General features: G+C 42.7%; 1 protein-coding gene across 6 annotated transcripts in view; it reads right to left on the bottom strand.

Moving 5' to 3' along the window:
* Positions 1–23,254, bottom strand: part of LOC115594343 (connector enhancer of kinase suppressor of ras 2-like) — a 35,745-nt gene that overhangs the window by 6,832 nt on the left and 5,659 nt on the right. Inside the window, exons 2-18 of one of the 6 annotated variants that reach the window (XM_030438358.1) lie at positions 21,582–21,745; positions 19,252–19,454; positions 16,876–16,981; positions 16,004–16,045; positions 15,785–15,904; positions 13,219–13,278; positions 12,993–13,061; positions 8,144–8,290; positions 6,576–6,709; positions 5,102–5,304; positions 4,851–4,940; positions 3,724–3,914; positions 2,456–2,504; positions 2,145–2,323; positions 1,966–2,039; positions 702–773; positions 343–410 (exon numbers count right to left, since the gene is read on the bottom strand). In XM_030438358.1, coding sequence (XP_030294218.1) covers positions 343–410; positions 702–773; positions 1,966–2,039; positions 2,145–2,323; positions 2,456–2,504; positions 3,724–3,914; positions 4,851–4,940; positions 5,102–5,304; positions 6,576–6,709; positions 8,144–8,290; positions 12,993–13,061; positions 13,219–13,278; positions 15,785–15,904; positions 16,004–16,045; positions 16,876–16,981; positions 19,252–19,454; positions 21,582–21,745 — 1,971 coding nt within the window. The remainder of the gene's footprint in view (positions 1–342; positions 411–701; positions 774–1,965; positions 2,040–2,144; positions 2,324–2,455; positions 2,505–3,723; positions 3,915–4,850; positions 4,941–5,101; positions 5,305–6,575; positions 6,710–8,143; positions 8,291–12,992; positions 13,062–13,218; positions 13,279–15,784; positions 15,905–16,003; positions 16,046–16,875; positions 16,982–19,251; positions 19,455–21,581; positions 21,746–23,254) is intronic. The other 5 variants (XM_030438359.1, XM_030438360.1, XM_030438361.1 and 2 more) reach the window with 5 other exon arrangements.

Raw genomic sequence — 23,254 nt, 5'->3', positions numbered from 1 at the left:
GTTCTCGAGACATATTAGTTATTGTGAGCTAATAAGCTGTTTTCCATTCTTTGTTAAACGCCTCGCTTGCAGCAGGTAATAAGATGGAGCCGAGGAGCAGATAATACTTTGCTGCAAAATGCACGGCTGTGAGACTGTGATCGCAAATTAACACCTCGCCAAGTGAGGACTAGGCAAAAAATAATCACGCATACATTCGTCATTATTCAGTTATATATGATGCCTCCGTCTGAGAGCAACAAGTGTGAGAAGTCCGACTGTTTATATAAGTGTTGACCGGCGACCTGCAGCAGATGACGAATCCTTCGCAGCACCGTGAGCAGAGCCTGTGACTAATCTCACCTTGGTCCTGGCGAATTTTCTCCTGCTCCGAGTAGCCCGCCACCGCCATGCTGAGACGACTCAGCCACCTGTGGGGGTGAGTAACAGTCATGACGCACAGCAGCTTGACAGCCAATACAACTCTGTGTGCTTTTGTGTGTGTGTGTGTGTGTGTGTGTGTGTGTGTGTGTGTGTGTGTGTGTGTGTGTGTGGTTTCCCCTGTTTGACCAATCACCTCACAAAAACTGCTCTGTTTCAAGGAGAGTAGGCAGCCTGGTAGGGGAATTCAATTTCCGGCCAGCGGGAGTTAAAATGCGGCCGCAGATGTAGGATTTGGAGGGGGAGTTTACGGCATGACTATCACTGCCTCGTTTACTCACCGGGACATGTCGTCTACATTTTCCGCTGCGAAGTAGAAGGTCTTTATCTTCGGATGGCAAGCCTTAAAGGCGCTGAAAGGGAAGCCGGGGGTATATTTAATCACATGTGAGCACAACAGCAGGCACGTATAGCGCACATTTACATGTGAATACAGAGGACGGCCCAGATAAACGGGCACCATCGCACATATAGTCATTCAGGGTGACACAAAACAGCGAGAATTTGCATCATAAAATGAACCGCTTTGCTTATGATGTGGAGCTGTATGTGCGTCTGAGTCACTTCATTTAAACGTGCTTGCAAACACAACCCTGCAACCAGGAGATGAGTTGCTGTTGTTGACGGTGAAGGTGAAGCCATGTTTTATGGAACACAGCAGGCTTCTTAATCATTTCGACATTGTTGGTCAGTGAACAACAAACCCATTGAAGCACACTACCAGTATTTGCAGTAAAGCCGCACATTTAGCATAGGAGCCGCATTGAACTGTCTGCGAGGGATTTGCAAGAACCTCCGTTGGTCTTTTCTGAATTTGAATCTTTAAAAGCAGGCGGGCAAACGATTAGGCAGCCTTCAGCAAGATCAGAATAAAATTAGGTATTTGGAAGAAAACTCCACAGGGGACCTTTAGTTCAGCCTGCAGGCCACCACACTAGCATGCAGCCTGAGAAAGTAGTTCTGCACTGTTTTCCCACAAATTGTGTCTCAAGTGGCGAAGGAGTTCCTGTCAAGTTGTTGTTCTTTAGCTGGAAAATAGACAAAATGAACCACACGGTCATGTTTTCATGTTTTCACTGCTCTCCTCATAAAGTTACGTGTCTTTATCAACGCCCACACTAAACAAATTATCACCCGTTCCTATAGATACTGCCCGAAGCACCAAAGGGCAGTACATGGTCTTCTTACAGTTAAAAAAATTGCTGATTAAAATCAAGGTTCACACTTCCTGTTTCACGTTTTTGGTCCGCTAAGCTTTTTAATATTTCTTGACATTATGACACTATGAACTTGTAGGTTATTTCTGTCTTCTACATCTACTATAATTACTATTATTCAATATAAATACCAACATTTTTTTTTTTTTCAAGAACCGATATTGTAACACTGATAACACACTGTAGGACTGTATCTTAACATGCAACATGAAGTCTCTGCTGTTGGTTTTGTACATTTTGTGAAGGAATCTGGATCAGGATACGTCTAATTTTGAGTCCGAACGGATCTGAGCAGCTTGGTCCTTGAGAGGTAAAAATCGGTACTCACTACTTCCTTCTGCATTCAGTGGCACGATCAATCTTGAACTCCGGGAGGCTGACGAACCCCTCTGCCTTCTCATCCTGCGACGGGCAAGAGCAGAGTTAAATCAAAGTGCCACATAATAAATAAAGGCTTTTACCACTCACACGCTGTGAATCGCTCTTCTGTGAAACCACCATATTCACCTCCTCATTCATGTACCAGTACAGGCAAGTGTCCTTCAGGATGAACCAGTACTTCTTCCACTTCTGCGAAAAATAGGTTTTAGCGTCCTTCTTTTTCCACAGCCAGCCCTCACAGTCCCCCTGACCCAGGTCCCTGCAGGAAATCCGCCTCTTGCTGATAGAAGACATGGGACTTCCAGCTGCAGGCGCCAGCGAGGGAGCAGAGCAGATGAGCGGGTCAGAAAAAAACACTCCTCGCCAAACACCTGCTCATGTTTGGGTTTGAGCACATGTGACTGCTCAAGCAGAACTCCTTAAACAGATGCTCCTACCTTTACTCTTCTTCTTTGACCTTGACAGCAGCGAGGATCGTTCAAACACCTGCAAGTAAAGAAAAAAGAGTGAAGTTAACTCTTGTATTCCTTCCTTGTATTGAGCATTAATAAGTGTCTATACTTAATAGCATTAATAAGACTATATATGTTTAAATAACAGCCTATAAGTGATTTCTAATTAGTTATAAGAAAATTGCAAAAACAAAGTCAATAGACGCATGAGAAACTTTTTCACAGGTTACAGCCTTACGAGTTTCCTATAAATGTTTAATAGCATTGCAACATATAGTTGCATTGCAACATTCTTCAGCTATGCTCTTAATAAGTCCTTATACTTGTGCTTATCAATGCCAATAAGACTGTGTATGTTTAAATAATAGCATATTAAACATGTTTATGATTAGATTATAAGACATTTGTAAGTGCTTATAAGAAAATTGTAAACAGTCAATAAACGCTATAGAACGTTAATAAATGTATTTGTAATTCTATTATTAACATTCATAAGAAACTCATTAGTTTGACAGTAATGTCTATATGTTGTTAATAAGACTATAGTGTTCACAATACCAGAATAAACATTAAAAAATGTTAACAGACATGCTTTAGAATGAACACGCAGCTTCTGAAGCGCCTCGTCAGTAGCCCCGCCTTTAACTCTGTGACTTTGTGACATCATATTATGTCACCATGTCATACATTTGCATGATTTATGCCCAAAGACTAGTTCTGCACGTTAGCATTGGTTCAGCACGGCTGTTCTGTTGTTGTGCTGGGTCAGGCGTGTGTGAGCGGACCAATCAGAGCAGACTGGGTATTCGACCCAGAGCATGATGTCTGAAAATAAGCAGCATTTCAGACAGAAGTGAAATGCTGTGGACAGTTTGAGAAATCTGATGTGTTTTTTGAGCACTAAAGCATATAAACCTATTCTAGTAGTAAAGAATATAAAATGATGAACCTGAACATGAGCGTAATATGTCTCCTTTAAGTGTCGATAAACTTTTAACAAGACTCTTAAGTGCTTGTAAATGTCTTATATACTATAAAAATAAATGTTAATAAGCATTAACATTAATGTTAAATTAACAATGTTAATGTTAATAAGCATATTATGAGCACTTACAGGGGCTTTGTTACCTGTTCACTAACTAACCGTAATTATTACCAGAATGACAACATACAGAGGATCCCAGTGCTGCTACATACTCCCACTTCTTACAACGAAGACTTCAAATTACTACAGACTATCACAAGGGACTAACATGGTAGAGGGAAGCAGAGTCGGAGCTGGATGTGGACAAGGAGACTTCCATCTGGAGGGCGGGGACGAGCGTGTAATGGGTGGGGCTGGCTCCTCGCTCGGTCTTCCTCCTGTTCTGACTCAGGCTGCGTCCCAGCAGGAAGTCCTCCCCCGGGGCTTTGTCCTCACTCGCAAAACGCAAGAGGGAATTCTCTGCGGGGACAAAACAGAGGCACGCTCAGCACTGCACACACTTTATGAGGTTAAACTGTAAAAATAAAGATATCATTTACATACCAAACACTCTGCATAATCCCACACAATGTATGTAAATTTGAGGATGATGCATCATTTTAGCAAGCTTATTATGCGAGTAATTCTCCCCCTAGATTCTGGACTTTTAAGCACACATTAGTCGAAACAATGATCAGACTTTTTTGTAAAAGTCTACTGTACGTCGGTTGCCTGCGATTGAACCCCTCTCTCTCTGAGATAAGTGAACGCTGGCATTTCAAAGGACTATCAATTTGAAAGGCATTAAGAATCTACAGAGGAAGGCTGTTGTCAGGCAGGAAGCCCTCAAAACTTCCAAATACTGTCTCTTGTTGATATATATAGCCCAATCGCTTTTTCTGAAGAAGCCCAAAGGAGCAACGTATCACCACCATTCCCAGAGGAAACAAACACATCACTCAAGTCTTTCTTTGAGACTGAAATAAAACGACTCGGTCTCCTCCCACTCCATTTACCACCTAACTCAACAGTCGCCGACAAAATGTGAAAAATCTCTGGATATATTTCTACGGTTGCCAAAGCAACAGTGTACTTTTTATATCCAAACAGAGAGCAAACAGCACAGCTGAGAGCGAGGAAGGGAGAGACACATGGAGAGAGGGATGAAGGGGGGGAAAAAAAGGAGCAGTGATAGATTATGAACATATGGAGGAGATCGAGGCAGGAACTGATATCCAGCATGTTATCGGTTCTGACAGGCCAGCTCATCCTTCCACTTTTTGGCTCGGAGATCTGAGAGGGTGAGGATATTATGAGATATCCGCCCACTCACCTCAGCTCCCGCTGTCCCTCTCTGTCCCCCTCCCTTCTCTGCCTCCCCTTTTCTTTTTCTCTCTCCCACTGCCTCCCACTCACCTCTCCTGCTCTCTCTCTTCAGCTTGGCCAGGTCTTCGTTGTCTCCCACCCAGTTGTATTCCACCGGCATTGAGATGGGCCTGAGCCTGCCTGGAGCAAGGAGGCGCAGGGAACGTCAATATTACACACCTGCCTCCCCCCCACACACACACACATAAATACACACAGCTGCAGACATCTCATAAACACCTTGAGAGCCTGCAGACGTCACGATTACAGTAGCGGGTCTTCAGACGAGGATAAGGTCTTACCATAGGTGGGAGTGCTCCCCCTGCGGACTGATGACACCTCCTGGTTCTGGTCGTACTCGTAACAGTAGAGTATGGCATCTTCCTCCACCAGAGGAAACTGGCCCCGACATTCCTGGTCCAGGTAAGAGTTTGGCGACTCGGATCCCTCGGCAACATGGACGTCCGTTTGAGGATCGTCACCCGGCAGATTTCCCTTGTCATCTCTGCAGGGAAAACAGGAAGTGACTTTAATGTCAGAGAAGACATGGACGAAAGGAGAAAACATAACTTTGTCAGCAAATTAGGTATCAGAAAGCCACAGCATAAGGCTTGTGAACATTCTATAATCCCACAAAAAGACCAGCGTATTAGTCAGTACTGCCACATGTCCAGGATATCTGTGGCTTGTAGCCCCAAGCCAATGTGTTCCTGTTAAAGACATAAGTAAAAAGAGACTTACATACCGACAGATTACCGAACAGAAGTAAATAGTGAATTTGTCAGGGACCATTTTCAGCTGCGATTTAATATATGCATGGATTTGGTGCTCTAGTGAGTTTAGACAGTGATATCTGTATATTAAGTCCAAAAAAAATTCAGTGTCCATGTTCAGGGTAAAGAGGGAGAATGACATCCAGCGCAACAGTGTGACTTTTTGATGCATTTATGATAATTATTCAACAGAAATATATCTCTGTGGAAAAGAGGAATAGTCAACGTCAGATTTTGGCTACTGAGGAAACACTTTTTGAGAGGATGATAGTTTCAGTCCTCATCTAAAAAATGTACAACAAGAGTCTACGGCCACGCTTGCGGCACAGTTGAGCTAAACGCTTACATCGGCGCGCTTAAACGCAGACAGTAAGACAATTAGTTGAGCATGTTAGCATGCTATTCGTAACCCTGAAAGTAGGACTGAAATGTTCGGGCTTTATGAAAAAGTCAGGGGATAACAAGTAACTGTTAACATTCAGTGTTGCTCATCTGAATTGCACCATGAGTTACATAAATGTGTTAATTGAATTTGTCTCCCTATTAACACCTAGATCAACTTTTTTTTTAATATTTCAAATCCTGCATTGTTTACATCACTGCTTGCTGCGGTAGCTGTTTTTTTCTTTCCTGCTTCTGTTGGTGCATTGCTACACCTCCTTATGTTACAACAAAACTTGCCTGTATATGCAGTGTAATTGAGACCTTTCACATTGCCGTTGGACGACTACGCCTTTCCGTCTTGTGTGTGTCGTATTTGTTGCCGCGAATGCACCAAAAAATCGGGGGAACAATGGAAAGACACATATCATACACCTCATCCAAATAAACCCAGAAGACTTCAAGAGTCTCAATCGTAGTTGTTCATTTTCCAAGAATCGATAACAGAAGTTGATAAGGAGTGAGACCTCTCACTTGCTGGTCATAAAACTACGAGGGGCACCTTTAATATCTGGCATTGCAAGTGAACCTCGTGTGAATTTATGCGCAGGTTTGTGTTCACCTGGGGGTGTAGGGCTCTGCTGGAGGAGGGGGGATGTATAGGTCCTGCAGGGCGCAGCTACTCCTCCTGGATGGGGTGCTTAAAGTGCTCGTGGGCGTGGCAACGCTGCTGCTGGGGCTCTGAGGGAAGATTGGCTGTGTGAATGAGTATGTGTGTGTGAGCAGTGTGCGAAAGAGAGAGGGACAGGCAGACAGAGAGGAAGAGAGAGGAACAGTTACAGGGAGTGACACATTGAAAATTTTGAGTTTGCAGCAGTTCAGTCAGTCAGTCAGTCAGTCAGTCGGAGAGCATTTGTTCAGTTCAGACTGTGCCGCTGAGCCTCTCGACCGTGAAATGAGCAGTGTACTGTACGTTTCTGGTGCTCCAGTTCTAGCTGGTGCACACAGGAAGACGGGCCGGCGTGCAGTCTAGTCATCCCTCTCATTCAGGTCAAGGAAAATCTGGTCGTAGCCTACATAGCCTTTTAAACGCGGCACATGCAGATAGATTGCCTCTTGTTTATTCACGATACCTCTATATCTTTCTGAATGCGTTCTTGTGTACATTTATGATATCAGAACAATGGCAGTAACTTAACTTCAACAGATGTCATCCAATCACAACAGGCCTGTTTTTTCAGTGACGAAACTGCCAAAGAACACTTGTTAAATGAGTAAGAACTGAAATTATTTCAACATTATAATAATACTAATTTGTCACTTCTCAAACTATGTTAATGTGTTCGCGTAACTCACAGCTGACTGATACCAGTGATGTGCTCCATCATCGGACCATTATCTGTGTCAGGGCTACTGCAGCACAATGTTCTTCTCAATAACTTAACAGACTACCTTGATGGAGCAGGAAACATTACAGCTCCCACATCCTCCCGACTTTTTCTGTCTATAAAAACGGCAGCGGTAGAGCAAATTTGATTTAGGTGCAGGAGAGGAAGGATGGGGATGTGATTTGAAGGGGGGAGGAGGCAGAGCGGGACTGCGCTTCAGGGCCTCCAGGGGAAAGAAAACATTTTCTCTGGCCTGAGACTCAAAGAAAGGCTGGGCTACATTAATACGCATCCCTCTCATTTCCACCCATTCTGGCTCCGGCGAACGGTCCTAATAATGTAACCGAGTTTGGCCGAAGTAGGACAACAGATGCCACGACGGGCTGAGATGTCAGCTTGTGAATGAATGATGCTGGAACCTTCAACCAATTAATAGCGAGTTGTGGTACATAAAGGAGCTGGACGCGATAAAAACACTACCTGTACCACGCAGAGAAAACCCTGCAGCTGCCATACCACCCTGCCAAGAATTCTCTCTCTAAAAAATTGAGCATTATAATTTTTACAAAGCTAATGTTTGTTTCAGGGCTCTTGTATTATAAAAGTGCTGCTTCAATGTACCCTGATCTCCTTTTCCTCTTATATCTTGGCTACTTTCGGCGTCTTGTGTCCGCAAGTCTGCGCAGTCTCGTTTTGAGCACGAGTGAGGACAGAAGCACAGAGATATACACACAGACATATCTGCACACAAACAAGACGGACACAAACATTATCTGTGGAGGATGAAGATAGGCCGTCGTACTTGCAGAGCCAACGGTTTCCATCTCATGTTCTTGAGCAGAGCCGGGGTGGAGGTGAGCGTGCTCTGCGGGCGTTTCTTCAGCGTCAGGGTGACGCCCGCAGGGTCCCCACGCAACAGATTCACCAAGTTCTTCAGCTGCCAGCCCACCTAGTGAACAACAATAGCGTGATGAAGGTTTCCACAATACACAGGCATCCCCGTGACTCAGACTACAGAAATAATAAGCAGATATATCAGTATGAGCAAACAGTTAGTGACTGATTCAGGGATTCAACATTCATTCCTTTCACACATGATTTGGATTATTTTCCTGTATGCCTAATCCACTTTGTGCTGAAGATTGCCAAATAGGGGGTTTTATTCAAGGTGCTGTTGTGGTCGTTATCCTAATTCAACTCGTGGATCCTGATGGTTGCAAACTGCAGCCTGTGAGATTCATGTTGATGAGGATGGTGAACGCAAAGATGGATGCCAGGGGGCATCTTGTACACCTCCTGTTATATCAATCTGCGGGTGCTGTCATGATGTGGTAAGCCCCGATGTTGTGCGTTGTGAACAGCTGCACGCCTTGTAAATAATCTTTAACCCAGTTTTAATGACATTTGGCACCACACAAAATCCCGCCCAGAGAAACACGGTCGGCAGCTGAACCAAATATGCCAGGTCCAGTTTGGGGAGAAAATATCCTGCTCCTGCTCCGGCTCCGGCTCCGGCTCCTGCTCCGCTGGCTGCACTGGATTCTAGTACATCTTGCGTATTTCCAGCAGCCTGAGAAAACGGGCATTTTTCAGGCACTGACCTAGCAATCACTTTGTTCCTTCCCAAGTCATTTTTCACCTTGACAGCCGCTACACAGAAATTCTTCACACGGAAAGTGCATTAAAGAGACAGACAGGCGCTGAAAACAGACACTTTTATAATCCAAAGCCTGCTTTATTCCTTGATGAAAAGATTGTTCTGCTGTGTCTGGCCAAAATGAAATGTGTTTATTTAAAGCCAGTCAGACACCAAGATTTTTCAGCTCGTTTTCAACTAGCTGCTGCTCTGCCTCGGTGTGGAGATGTTAGGCTTTAAGGTGCTTCTATTGAAGCTTCGTGCCACTGGTTTCTTTTTTTGTTCCTTTCCTTTTGGGGATCCTGGTAACTCTCTCCAATGTTTACTGTCCTGCATAGAGCTCTGTTATGTGTATGTGTATGACCATTCCTCCATCATTGCTGCCTCGAGTCACTTATTTCTTTTTAATGCATATTTCTATCCAACAAAAAGAGCATTGTTCACTAACCTTTGCTGACAAACAAACATCCCTAAAGGCCAAATAATCAGTGGTGGAAAGATTACTGAAAATCTGTGCTCAGGAAATATTGAAATATTACTCAATTACAAGTAAAAATACTGGTATTAACATAATACATGATACATAAAGCATATAGCTTTTTGCAGAAAGATAATTGATTGTTGAAACGCTTCCTATCCATCCATTCATACATACATCCATCCATCCATTCATACATACATCCATCCATCCATTCATACAGCCATCCATCCATCCATACATCCATCCATCCATCCATCCATCCATCCATGCATTCAAACAGCCATCCATACATCCATCCATCCATCCATCCATCCATCCATCCATGCATTCAAACAGCCATCCATACATCCATCCATCCATCCATCCATCCATCCATCCATCCATCCATCCATACATACATACATACAAACAGCCATCCATACATCCATACATTCATCTATACATCCATCTATACATCCCTTTCTGTAAGCACTTATCTTTTTTTAGGGTTGCAGGCCGGTGGAATCAATCCAAACGAACATTGGCCAAGTGGCAGGGTACGACACTCTCATGCCCAGATAGTCAGATACCAATCAAAATCAAATACCAAATTGGGTCTTTGGCGTTCGACCCAAACCATCAACCCAAAAGCGTTGGTATCTGACGATCTGGGATGAAATCTCTCCCCAGAATCACTTTAAAAGTTACACAGTGTTCCTTAGTATAAATGTATTCCACTCAAACACTACTCAGAGTATTACCTTTTAAATGTTGATGTTTAAGTGATTATCAGTAGCAGCCTCGCTAAATCTGGGCCTGAGTTTTAGGTTTTTTTTTGTCAGTGATCACCTGTGATGTGCCCGATTGCTTACAAATAAAAATTCAAACTGTATGCAGTACTCAGTTATGACTAAAAATAACTAAGTTGATTATATGGTATGATGCATACTTAAGTATGAGTAAAATTACAGACTTGAATAACTGTCATAAAAGTACCAAAATATGGCTAATTACAGTGTTTTTAATAGCTGTAATTGGTTACTTCCATCTCTGAAAATCATATATGAGAAAACAGCCACATAGGTAATGATATTGCCAAATTCAATAGTGAAATAAATTAAACACACGCAATATACAAAAAAAGAAAATATATACATATTCGCATGACTCAATATTAGTCTTGGGAAATTATAGATATACCAACAATATACCATATACTTAGAAATATAAATAAAATCTGTGGATGTTCTATTCTAAAGGTTAATTTAGCATTTATAAGAGCTCAATGAACAGTCCCTGTCTTTATTTTTCCAGCCTTTCATTCTCGTGCTCCTCAGCACTGAATAATTCTCCTCAGCTTACTTATTCCACATGTGTTCAACATGTTCAAATTTATCCACGATGCAACTTCTGCCTCAGAGGATTTTTCCTTCATTCACTTCCTTCGGTTGATGTAACTCCTGTTGCCTCGGCAGCCACTCTTACATCTGCTTCCCATGGAAAAGCAAATCCAGTGAACTTAGTCCGTGTCTTGCTGCTGGACTTCTCCCAGCTGCCTTAATTATAGAACCCCTGAACTGTTTCAAGCATCTTTTCTTTCCTTAATGGTATTTTTTAAAACCTTGACATTTGCTCTACTATTTCTCCGCAGTAAAACCTTTTTAGCACTTCCCTCTTATCTTCTAGGACAGATGCTGCAAAACATCCTGGGCCAGCACAGGCACATCTCGCGCATCTTATCAAATGTGCCCCTAATGGGATGTTCATGAACAACCAGCCATCCATAATTTGTTCTTAACTAAAGGTCACGCTGAATTAAACATATTAACAGTATTTCATCTTGTTATAGCAGTCATAATGAGTGACAGTGCAGCTTTGGATCAGCAGACAGCTGAGTCAACTGACTTTACATACCACCATCACCCACTTAAGCTGTCAAACTCATTCAGCTGCTGCTCTTTTCGACAGCAGCCGCAGCAGGACATCTCTCCATCGTCACCACCACCTACTCCCCCTGCTTCCACCTTTGTAACCGTGTACCCGTACCATAACTCGTAGAAAACATAACTGATTCTTTTTTTTTTCCAGGAAGGATACAGGAAATGGATGTACTTCACTGTTTTGTGATTAAAATTAGATGTGCTGGGGGATGTCGATCACGCTACCACTTTGAGAAGCTGCTGTCAATCAGCTTCATCAAATTCACAGGTGAAATAACTAACCACGACTATAACCGTAAATCATTGGTAATTGTGCATGCATGGCCATCATTAATTACCCCCTGTGCTTCTCCTGCTGTTACAGGTTAAAATATCTGTCACAAAAAAAATGGGGATACAGTTTACTCCTTTGTGCACTGACTCCTCCGTGCTCCCACTTTTGGCAGCCTTTAACCTCCGGCTCACAATGACATGAAAGAGGCTCGACGGCAAAAATCAACTCCGTATTTGCACTTATTCTCCACAAAAATGGCTGCATTCAGTGGGTGAGATGACTGACTGAAATGAAGCTGACTTGAGCTGTGTAATTACCATACGTCTTGCTGCTGCACACACACAAGTAGCAATTATTTCAGACAAAGGGTGCTATATTTAAATGGTGCGCCACTTGAAAGTTTTTTTTTGCTTTCATTTCAACTGAATTCATACTATGTTGTGCACATTTGTGCAGTTCTGTGTCTTTGCCAAAAAAAAAAAAAAAGAAAGAAAGCAACAGTGACAGGCCAATTATTTTGTCTGACTAGTCCTCTCCTCAGAAGATAAGTTGAAGTCGAGCACAACTGCGAATCATGCGAGGTCACTAAATCCCTTAATCAATATAAGAAGGATAAACTTGGGGTGCTCTGATGGTTGAGGGCTTTAAGTTGGCAACCATGGAAACATCCCCATCTCGAGTCCCAATTTCCTTTGTTTCCTGTTGTCTCTCTACTCCTCTGTGTTCAATACGTGCATAAATTACACCCCGAAAAATGGACATGACAAAAAGGACACAGTTTGTATCACTCCGACAGCAATGCAACAAATGGGAATATGTAGGAGATGTCAGTCAAGCGCTGTCCCGAGGAGATATCTTTTTCATTAAGTAGAAATTCCTGCATGTGTGGATGCATGAACAGAAATCACAATGAAAACTATGCTTTTTTTACATCCACCTTTTTAAAGAGCTCTAAGCAGGTGCCTCCTGATCGACTGAAGGGCTCTCATGAGCACAAGTTCAATGATTTCAGCTGATCGTCTGGCCGACACCGTGACGAGGAAAGTAACGCATCCATCCAGACAGGGTAACACATCCACATCCTCTAAAACTGCCTACAAGAGGCTCTACATGCAGCCACTTATACAACAACAGATCCAGGCAGGAGCCCTGCGGTGGCCCACTGTGGGTGTGTACAAAGGAACTGCATACACACTCACAGCATACGCACAATCTGAGGCAGGTAGTTCTGTGTATGTGTGAATTAAACAGACATTTGCATAAAAAAAAAGAAACATATGCAAATTCAGACATCAAATATGAAAAAAAAAAAAGCCTGAAAGCAAAAAAACATGGACTCACCACTGTCTGATGATTGACCTGAATGACTTCATCTCCAGCGTGGATTTTCTTACAGCGGTCCGCCAGGGACTGACGGGCAGACAGAGAGTCATTAACTGCTGCTCCGTTACACCGCCATAACACAGCTTCCTGTGATACAGCCACCTCACTCTGCTTATCACGCTACAAGTGGATGAACTGTGAGGCAGCGGTCTACACAGGTGAACACGAAGAGGCTTGTACTTACACCCTCTGTCGTCCCGGTGATTACGTGCAAACCGTCATATGTTGATTTGATGTACATGCCCTGTTGGAAAACAGCAGGAGTATGAATTATTACATATCTTTTAAACAAATAAGGCTCATGTGAAACAATGCAGCAACACAGCCATTCGCAGAGCAGACCAGGGTCATTGCATATTTGAGAATCTTAGCATTTGTTTTAATCTGCTTGTAGCTCAAAATCAGAGGAATTTGGATTCATCTCAATTATTTCTAGCGGCTGCGAACACCACGAGTGTTTTTCAATCTTGAGCTCGGATTTGCCCGAACAGACAAACAAGGAAATAAAAGACAGGACGTACTTCTCAAACGTACACACAGCACAGTCTGATTTAGTGTTTGAGTCTCCTCCAAGCAGACTGAATCAAACATGGAGGATTATTTCTCTGCAAATGCTGTTTGGTCTGCTGCAGAAAAGCTACAACTTCCACTAAAAGGGGCCTAAAGTGCACGGCAGAGACAAACACGCAAACACACACACACACCCAGACACACATCCACACACAGATGTGCATGAGCGCACATGTGCCCTCCAACATCCACGGATACACACAGAAGCAGCATGCCAGTCCTCAAGATGAGTGTAAGAGGTTTATTTTTAGGCCACTTGGCCCACTGTTGTGTTCAGGTTTCATTGAACGGATGAGAGAACCTCCATGCCCCCTTGGTAGCATTTATGTTGGGGGTGGGGCATTTATTGTGGCCCCCGGCAGGGCGCTCGTGTCTGAGTGTAGGTCAGCGCAAAGATGGAGTCCGACAGAAGTGCTAATGGTGGCATGAATAAGTATTTCCTCTGCCGACAAACACTGACTGACTATGCTGATAAGTTTGATTCCCAGAAGTAAGCGTGCAGACGATCACTTTGCAGCATTTCATTCTGTATATTCGAGCATCTTGTATTTTGTGCTAATTTCAACAAGGGCAACATGTTCTGTTCACGTTGCCCAGCTGACTCATTTGCCCACAAGCTCAGCAAAACCCAGTTTTTTGCGACAGCTGCAGTGAGCTGCATAAGACACTGGACACTACAGCAGCACAGACTGTTTGTTTCACCTCAATATTCTCATTATTTGGGCATGTGAAACGATAGCTCATGTTTAGAGTGCCAATTTAAAAATATAACAGCCACTTGTCTCGCCAGAAACAACGTCTCTGACAACCGAATGAAAACGTTAACAGAAAGGTCTCCGTATCAACCCTGGTAAAAAGGAAACTGTCTCTGGAAAGAAATCACTGTGAATCTTTTATGCAATCTTTCCAATGCTCTGAGCACTGCAGATGAAATTCCCTTCACCTGCAAGTTGATACAAGGATATCGCAAAGCCTGAACTGTTTGCATCTGGGTCATCCAACCCTTGTAGTAAATAGCCCTTTTTTACTTGGTCCCAAAAAAAGGTGTTCGAATCACAAGAGAACGTGTGATATAACTGCAAGAAACAAACCAGGCAACGTTAGCGTTAGTTATTAAGCAGCTGAATAAACCATCTTCGCAGAAGATTTGCAGAGAGTGAGATTCATGCTGCAAGATAAGTTGCACATGCCTTATTTGAATCAAACAGAAGTCAGAATCATGCCGTCTGTAATTAGTAGGCTTCTCCATCATTCAGCGTTATTAGTAGCTTTGTACTTTACTTTTTTTGGGGGGAGCTTTTTCCTGCGTTCATTTCATGAAACCTGGAAAAACAATTTCAAATCCTCACATTTGAAGTATACTGAGCTGTTTTTTCAAGTGTGCTGAATATAGAGTATATTGAAGGCCTGCTTGTGTGGTGGGTTATTGGGTTTGTGTGCGTCCGCCAGATGGTTGTGTTTACCATGAGCGAGTCTGTGCACTGTGATGCTGCTGCTGAGTAGAGAAAACCCAGCACCAGCATTTAGAGAGCTTGGTCCACAGTAGCTACCCGGAATTTGACGGAGATGATCGATTACATAGATCGATCATATCTCAAAATGTCAGTCTTCATATTATCAGTTTATTAGCTACAAAAACAGCGCATGTTATATGAATTATTAAAACATTTGTTACATTTATTATTAAAAGCATTTAAAGGGCGGGTCATGTCCACCATGTATTGGGCAGGTGACATAAAACCCAGTAAGAACTAAACTTTATAATACAGCTGCTGAAAATATATATTTATATATGTATATATTAGCTTTTCAAGTCATAACCTGATATTTCAGGGTATCATCTTACAATTAAAGGGCCAGCGTGTAGGATTAAGGGGAGATATAGGCGCAGAAATGGTCTATAACATTCATAATTGTCTTTTCATTGGTGTGGCCATGGTAGGGGAGGGTGAGATAGATGCGGTTGCTTCTTGCAATCATCAACCGCCCTGCTAGATGCCACTAAATCCTTCACAGTGGTCCTTTAATATCTATGCAATTACTTGCAACAACTCTACTATGATTTTAAGTTTCGACTATTAACTCATTATTGCACCCAACCTATGTAACTTTTAGGGCATTGGGAAGGTTGATCAATGAGAACCCCCCCAAAAACATAAGTGTGTTTCTTAAAGTCTTACCAGTCCTTCAGTGGATTTTATGTTGGCTAGCTGAACAACCTCCAAATGTGCCGCCTGGGACACCATGGGATCCGAGGACAGGGAGATAATGTGGTCGCACACGCCGGACAAAGTTTTACACTGGGGAGGACATATTACGGATGAACAACAATCTTTAACTGTGCAAAATTACAGCTCTTATTTACACCCGATTGCAGTGTAACAAAGTCAGCAACTCACCACATGCAGGATTTTGTTTTCTGTCTCATACACGGAGCAGTCCTGGGGAACATTCAGAGAGCACTGTTACCTCAAGAGAACGTGTCAAAACGGAGTTATTATTGGCATTTCTGCTGTAGGTGGATATAAGCAAAAAAGCGAGCAGCTTGGCACCTATAACCCCCAACACTCCCACACAGGCATGCACAAACACAAAACAAATGAATCACCAATGCGGAGGCATGTCTCTCTCTCTCTATCTCTGCCAGTCTTCCTCTCTCGGCCTTCAACTCTCTCGCTCTCGCCCTCGTTCACTCCCACCTCTCATTTTTCCCACTTACTTTTTTTCTCTTAACTGCATATAAACATTATCCTCCAGAGACTGTCCGAAAAAACCTGTTAAGCATCACTTCTCCCATCACTTGCTAATCTTTAAGGGTCTTGAAGGGCCTGATTGTGACCGTCAGCAATGACAGATCAAAGACAAATACACTGATATTAACAATGATTAATCGCTTGTACTCATGTTTAAATATGGATGAGATGTTTGCAAAACTCTGAGCCGTGTTGGGGTGATATAGTAGAGGCTCTGGACTGGATGTGTACATGAAGAACTGACTGAGAAGCTGCTTTAATTTTTTTGTCTGTATCAAGCATAGATCCAACTGTTTCTGAACTTGTTTTTAAATAAATACCATGTAGAGATGTTCCTTAAACTCTCAAAACTATAAAAGCATTGTGGACACTACAACCAAGGAAATGTAAAGGCATTTTGCCATCACCGTAATGCTCTCATGTGGAGATTGACGTTTCTAATGCTCATGTAATCAGGAAAGATAAGTCTACTGGGGCTGAGCTGTACATCACAATATCATATAATACAATTTATTTACCTGTTGTACAATTGTAGTGAGCTCGAGACACAGCTGGATCACGTTGTTTCTGGTCACGGAGTAATCTGCCACCGCGGCGAACGGAGACCTGAAAAAGAAGGAGCACCTGGAATGAACCATTAGATCATCCGTCCTTTGAGACTACATCATTGGTAAATCTGTGGGAACGTTCAGAAAGCACAGGACATCAGCACGCACACACACACACACACATACACACACATACACACAGATTACGATTGTTTTATTTTCTATCCGTGTTTTAATTTTTAGGAGGACGTAAAAGTCAGATTTCCGAGAATGTGTCATGTGGTGGTGTGCCTTTTGGTTTAGTTATATTTTCTATAACAGTCAATCAAGGGAGTATGTGGATTATCATAAGGTTGTTAAAGCACATGTATAAAAAATGATATATGTAAACAGCATCATTCATGAGCTGACAGTCTGTAAAAATTAGTCACTGTCAGCTTATTTTGTTCCATTGTGGCACCAATACAAACTGTGCACAGCCGAAAAAAATCACAGTTTTATTCAAATCTCCCCCATTTTCTGCGTTCCATACTCCAGAGCATATTAAACACGACTCTGGAGACATATTTAAGCTGCAAAATGTAGTTGTGTCAACAATGATGCGTTCGAACACTAAAATGAAACACAGGAAATTGAATTTTAATTAGAACGGATGCAATAGATTATGTATATGACGATGTTATGAGAGAAGAAACAGCGATTCACTTTGTTATTTCTGTCGAAACGCTGTCTGCTTTGAACTTCCAGATTCCTAATACACACACACACACACACACACACACACACACACACACACACACACACACACACACACACAAAAACAAACAGACGCAACCACATTGGCACAATCCCACAGAGAAGAAGAGGATAAAGCAACATATAAATAGACTTGCTCAGTGCCTTTTTGGCCACCCTGTCAAAATCGACTTATATAAGGCCTTTACTCATCTTTTCTTGTCAGCTGATTGGTCACGGACAGAATATAAAAAAACAAAACTGGTCTGTGTTGTGGTAAACAGAAAAACACTAGAATCCTGGAAAACTGAGCACATGATAGTCTCAGTCCTGTTTGAAGCCAGCCGTTATATCGTCAATCTGCTGCAGGTTATTTTTTAACCAATGTGTTTGATTCATCTCATCATATTATATCCAGTCTAATCCAGAGTTTAATATTTTTGCTTGAAAACAGAATCATTAATATTGAGGGCTGAGCAAGTACACCACTGACACTTTATCCAGTGCCTACTTTTTATATGAGCACTAGAATCATCTGAGTAAAATATGTCAGTTTCGATACTCTTGAGGAAGGAAAAGCCTCATTTAACGTAATCACACGGCGGCAATTTTCCTCCGACGTCGAGCTCAGGAAAGCTCGAATGCTGGGACGATGTTAGGCTGCTGTGTTCGAGGTTGCGAAGCATATAAGTGAATCTGATGAACTGTTATCACGTCGCCTCTTCCCAATTTGTTTAGCAACTTAAAAGACGATGGATAGTGAAAATCTGGAGGTTAAACAACATATTCAGTAGCCCATCAGCTGACGTCAACGTTGGTGTTCAACCACTTGCTAACATTACTGTTTGAGTACATCTAGCGTATTTAGGTTCCAGGCCTAAATGAATGTGTCCGAGATGTGTGTTCAGATTTTAAAACGAATTTAATTGAACCAACAGGAGCTAACGGGTATCAAATATGTTGCTTTACCTCGAAATATCGCCTTTTCAGTTGCGGATAAATCACGTAGCAGCAAAATGACAGCGACCTGTAAGATTCCCTATGTCTATGTAACTTGGAACAAGCAACCTGGAACAAAGCAGCGCGACGCTGAACGTGATTTCAGAGAAGAACGGCTGCCGTGTGAATATGACCCATCGGGTAGCTGACCAACATGAATTAATTAAGGTTTTTCAAAAAACGTCTTCCATAAATATTCTCTTAATCTTGTGATTAAAATATCCATCTGGAGCTCAGTCCCGAGGCTTTCCTGCAAAAAGTTTTCTTATAAATAATAAATACACTCGACTTCTGATCAAACTGAAATCAATTTCAGTCTTAAATTACCTAACGCGTGCTATTCCTGCCCATTTTGGAACGATCCACCACCCACTTCCAGTTGGAATCCCAACGGAAACAGATACAGATGATGATGTACTTGCTCATCCCATCCCTTATAAATATGCACAGGGGCCTCACCAAGGACCGTGACCGTGACCACAGCTGCTACTGTAACACTGCACTTGAATGACTGCATCAGTGTGTGTGTGTGTGTGTGCTAACATGATTATGTTTTTTATTGTACGTTTATTGTCTACATATATCACAGATGCACCTCTTTGCAAATCTCACCTGTCGAGCCACGCCAGAAGGCTTTTGGCTGCAGCGATCAGGTCTACCACGGAGGTGAGAAAGTCGTTGGGCAGCTTGCGGGTGGCTCGCCCGTCGTAATGGCCGCTGCGCCGCCGGCCCGTGATGAAGTTCTGCAGGTTCTTGGCCGATGCATTCAGCTTGTGAGAGAGAGTCTTCAGATTCTCGGTCTCCAGCCCGTAATTCTAGAGGAGAGGGGAAAGTAAATTTCTCTCTGTTTGACCAGTTTGTTGGTGTTTGTTTTTTGCTATGACGCAATCCAAAGCATTTCTACCACTGTGGAGGCTTCAGCTGACATTTCTCTGTGAAAACAAAGAGCGCTGGCAGAGGACGCCACCTTGTCGCACTACAGACACATTTAAGGAGTGAGACCGCTGACCCCATCCACCCTGCCCCGCTCACCCCCAGCTGTCACTTTGCATGTCGAGGGATTGCAGAACGTTCATTATTACCCTGAACAGCGAACTGCACGTGCAGGCCCGTGGGCGTCTGTCACGTCAGAGTTTTCTTGGGAGGGGAGAGCGCGGCAGGAGGGCCACTAATCATATTTAATACAGCAGTGCGTGAGAGACTTAAAACTAAATCCCAGTTACGTAAAGGGCTTTGGGGCTGAAGCAGGGCCCCCCGTGCAGTGATGCAGGATGAGAGGACTTTAGATTCAGATTGCATCTGTGACCTCAGTCCACTAAATCTCCATCCAGCCCTCTCCATGTGTCTCTTGGGCAAATACATCTCCGTCTCTGTTCCAGCCTCTCTCTTCCATTCCTGCTTCTCATTCATCTTCCGACATCTTCAATTTTTATACTTCCTTAGTCAAGCTGTTCGAATTTATGACCCACGTAGATGTGGTTTGTTGGTATGGGAGCAGGAAAATGTAATGACAAATACCAGCGATGTGTGCTTTTTATGATTGTCTGACTCGCCACTCCAGTCTGCTCAAATACAGATCTGATTCAGTCTGGGTGCCACAGGTGGATGACACGCCCGCAACAGATTCAAAAAATGTTCCTTTATACATTCACGTTAACCCGTGAAATCAAATGAAACTGCTGCTGTGTAGAACAAAATGAAAATTCATTTTGAAAAAAAGTTAAATTCTAATGTCTACTAGATCCAAATAGACGGCAAAGATAATTACTAAATGAACCACCAACTTAAATAATCAATTAATTGTTCTGAGTAATATTTCGGGAAAAAGTCTTGCTCCAGCTTTTTAAATGTGAATATTTTCTGGTTCCTTTACTCCTCTCTGCAGTGACAGACTCAGAATGTTTGAGGGGCACATACAAATAAAAAGGGCACCAGTTGTTGCATTATTACCATCAATATTAATATTAATATTAATATTAATGCTTCTATCAGCTGAGAATGATCCCAAACTCTAATTAGGCGTAGGAATATAACACACCAGTGAGTAATGGAAAACAATGAGAGTAAAGTTTTCTAGCGATGCTGCAAATTTAAGGCAAAATAAAAAACTTAAAAGCATCTTTTTATACAAATCTAATTCATAGACTAATGCATATTCATAGACGAGTGAAGAGATTTGCAAAAAAAGCGAGGACATTCGTTAAAGGCTGTCTCTCTCCTCTGGGAAAATGCGTACATTCTTTGATTTAATCTTTGTGTTTTTGACTAAATCGAGTGTGACTGCATTTTGACTCTCCTGAACAGGAAGCTGCGCTGTCTCCGGTTTCATATGCCTCTGCGATCCTGCTGACCTGAAGGTAAGACAAGGCTGAGGTCGCTGCGGTGACACGTGGAGCGCTGCGAGCCGTATAAACGGGAGGCTTTGACTGTTTGAGCCCAGTCGGACTACACAGCGGTCCATCATGCTGACACACGCAAAACTTGTGTTTCTGAGACTAAGAGGAGAAATCACTTGAGGAGGAGGCTGTAATCCTTGTCGGCACTAATGACAGCTGCAAGATTTGCCTGTAGAGGATATTTTGTCCCGATTATCAGCTCTGGTAGATTTGCGGTGATGTTTGAAAACTGAGGCAAATCAAAGCTTTTTTTTTTTCCTCTGTTGTGAAGTTTAAAGCCGTCATTTGTAGGAATATTGTGTTCAAGACTTCGTGGGGGGATAACTTTTTCATTTGAAATCTTACAGAATGTCCAATGAAAAACAAACAACTTCTTTTCTAGCTTTATTACACCACGTTCTTGAGGTTCATCCAGTGAATTTTAAAAAGTACTTGGTAGGATGAGGAGGCACCAAATGTGCTTCAGAAACTTCATCCAACAGCAGCGGTCTCTTTGAAGTGACAGTACAGAGTGGTGGGAAGACAGCGTGGGAAGCTTGCACTCACCAGAGCACAGAGTAGGTCCACAGCCTCCAGTATGAGCTCCTGGTGGCCGATTCGGGACACTCCCAAATCCTCCAGCTCCTGGTGGGTGATACGCAGCAGCTGGTCCCCCCCTACTTTCTCCCTCTCGAAGGTCTTGATGTACTGCTGCAGGCAGTCGTCCAGGCCTGAGGGAACCACGGGAAGACAGGAAAACTTTCAGTAAGACAGCAAGACAAGGCGGTGAAGAATTTTTTGTTCGCTGTCGGTCTCAGTATTTCAGAATTTCCTGTGAAACCTGTCATTTGCATAATGTGTTCTGATCGGGCTCAATATCACTTTCCTTGCCAGAATGTGCTGTAAATCTCTAAAAGTGTGAGCACAGGTTGCAATTTTGTTACGTCCAAAGTGTGAAAGAGTCTGTGTCAGATACGAAATCTGACAGATTCCCCCTCATCAACCGTCCTGAGGTGGATTTTTCATCTGAAAACTAGAACAAGCTTTCAACTGGAAAAGGGAGATGTGGGTCTCTGCTCAGCCTGGTTTAAATCTTCCTGCGCAGCAGCAGGTGTGAAGTCCTTTAGTGAGGCAGTTGATGAAGCGCAGCAGACTAGAACAAACAGACGGATTCTGCGTCTCCTGTCTGCTCCGATGGTTTCACGCTTTAGGTTTGAAACTGGAAATTACACTAAGGCCGGAATAAATCCATCATATACGGGGAAAAGACGTAAAATTGTCTCACAAAAGAATTCTATCAAATGCAACAGCTTGACAAAAGTCAACACAGGTGCTGTTCATTTCACAAGAATTGGAGGGGACTGCCTTTTCTATAGGTGTCAATGATACTGTGTCCACCCTCTGTGCCCTCGCTTCCCATCACCGCCCTAACAATGTGTAAAGGCACAATGTCGCATTTGTTGCTTCTAATCTGTCTACATCAGTGGCTTTCAAACTTTATGTGCCCAAGACACGTTGGAAGGGAGAGCCAAATCCAAATCATCTTCATATCCTTGCAAAATAGCCCCTACAACACGTGTCATCTGATCACTCTGTACACATTTCATTTTTATCCAAACATGCCGGATAAAATTTGACAAACAACCACATCCTCCATGAAATATTCATAAACAAAATGATGCAAGAATTCATTCGAAACATGAGAGTTTACTTGTAAAAAGCAGCAGCACGCGCAGTTAAAACCAGACAGGTCAGGAAATTAAAAATGACGTGAACTGCTCTGCACAAGAGAGCGATCCATCCCCCGTTATTCTCCTTCACACCGGCTGTCAATCAAGGTCCTTTGATGTGTCACACACTAATCAGTCCCACCATCTTTGCGTGAACGCCAAAATCAAGGGGTTCTCATGAGTTTGCCTCCATATTGAGAGTGAAGGTACAAGGTGACTTAATCCTCATTGAAGTATATAAACTACATAAAGTCCTATACATGAAGACGTAGTAGTGCATGTTTTGAATTTTTGGCTGTAATTGTGAACAGCAGCAAAATGACGGTGATGATAATGTCTTCAGCACCTTCACATTAAGAGTTCGATGACAGGGAAACAATGTCCTCCAACTTTGACTGTGTGTGAGCAACAAGCATGTGTACAAAGTACTGATATAGTAAATTAAAAACTCCTTCGTTAATTGTTGCTTGGTTGTATATTGAAATAATAATGTGTGAACATGCAGAAGTA

This window comes from Sparus aurata, chromosome 13, assembly GCF_900880675.1.
Source record: "Sparus aurata chromosome 13, fSpaAur1.1, whole genome shotgun sequence".
Taxonomy (NCBI): Eukaryota; Metazoa; Chordata; class Actinopteri; order Spariformes; family Sparidae; genus Sparus; species Sparus aurata.
The sequence above is the reverse complement of the archived record's forward strand: the minus strand, read 5'-3'. Positions and strand labels throughout refer to the sequence as shown.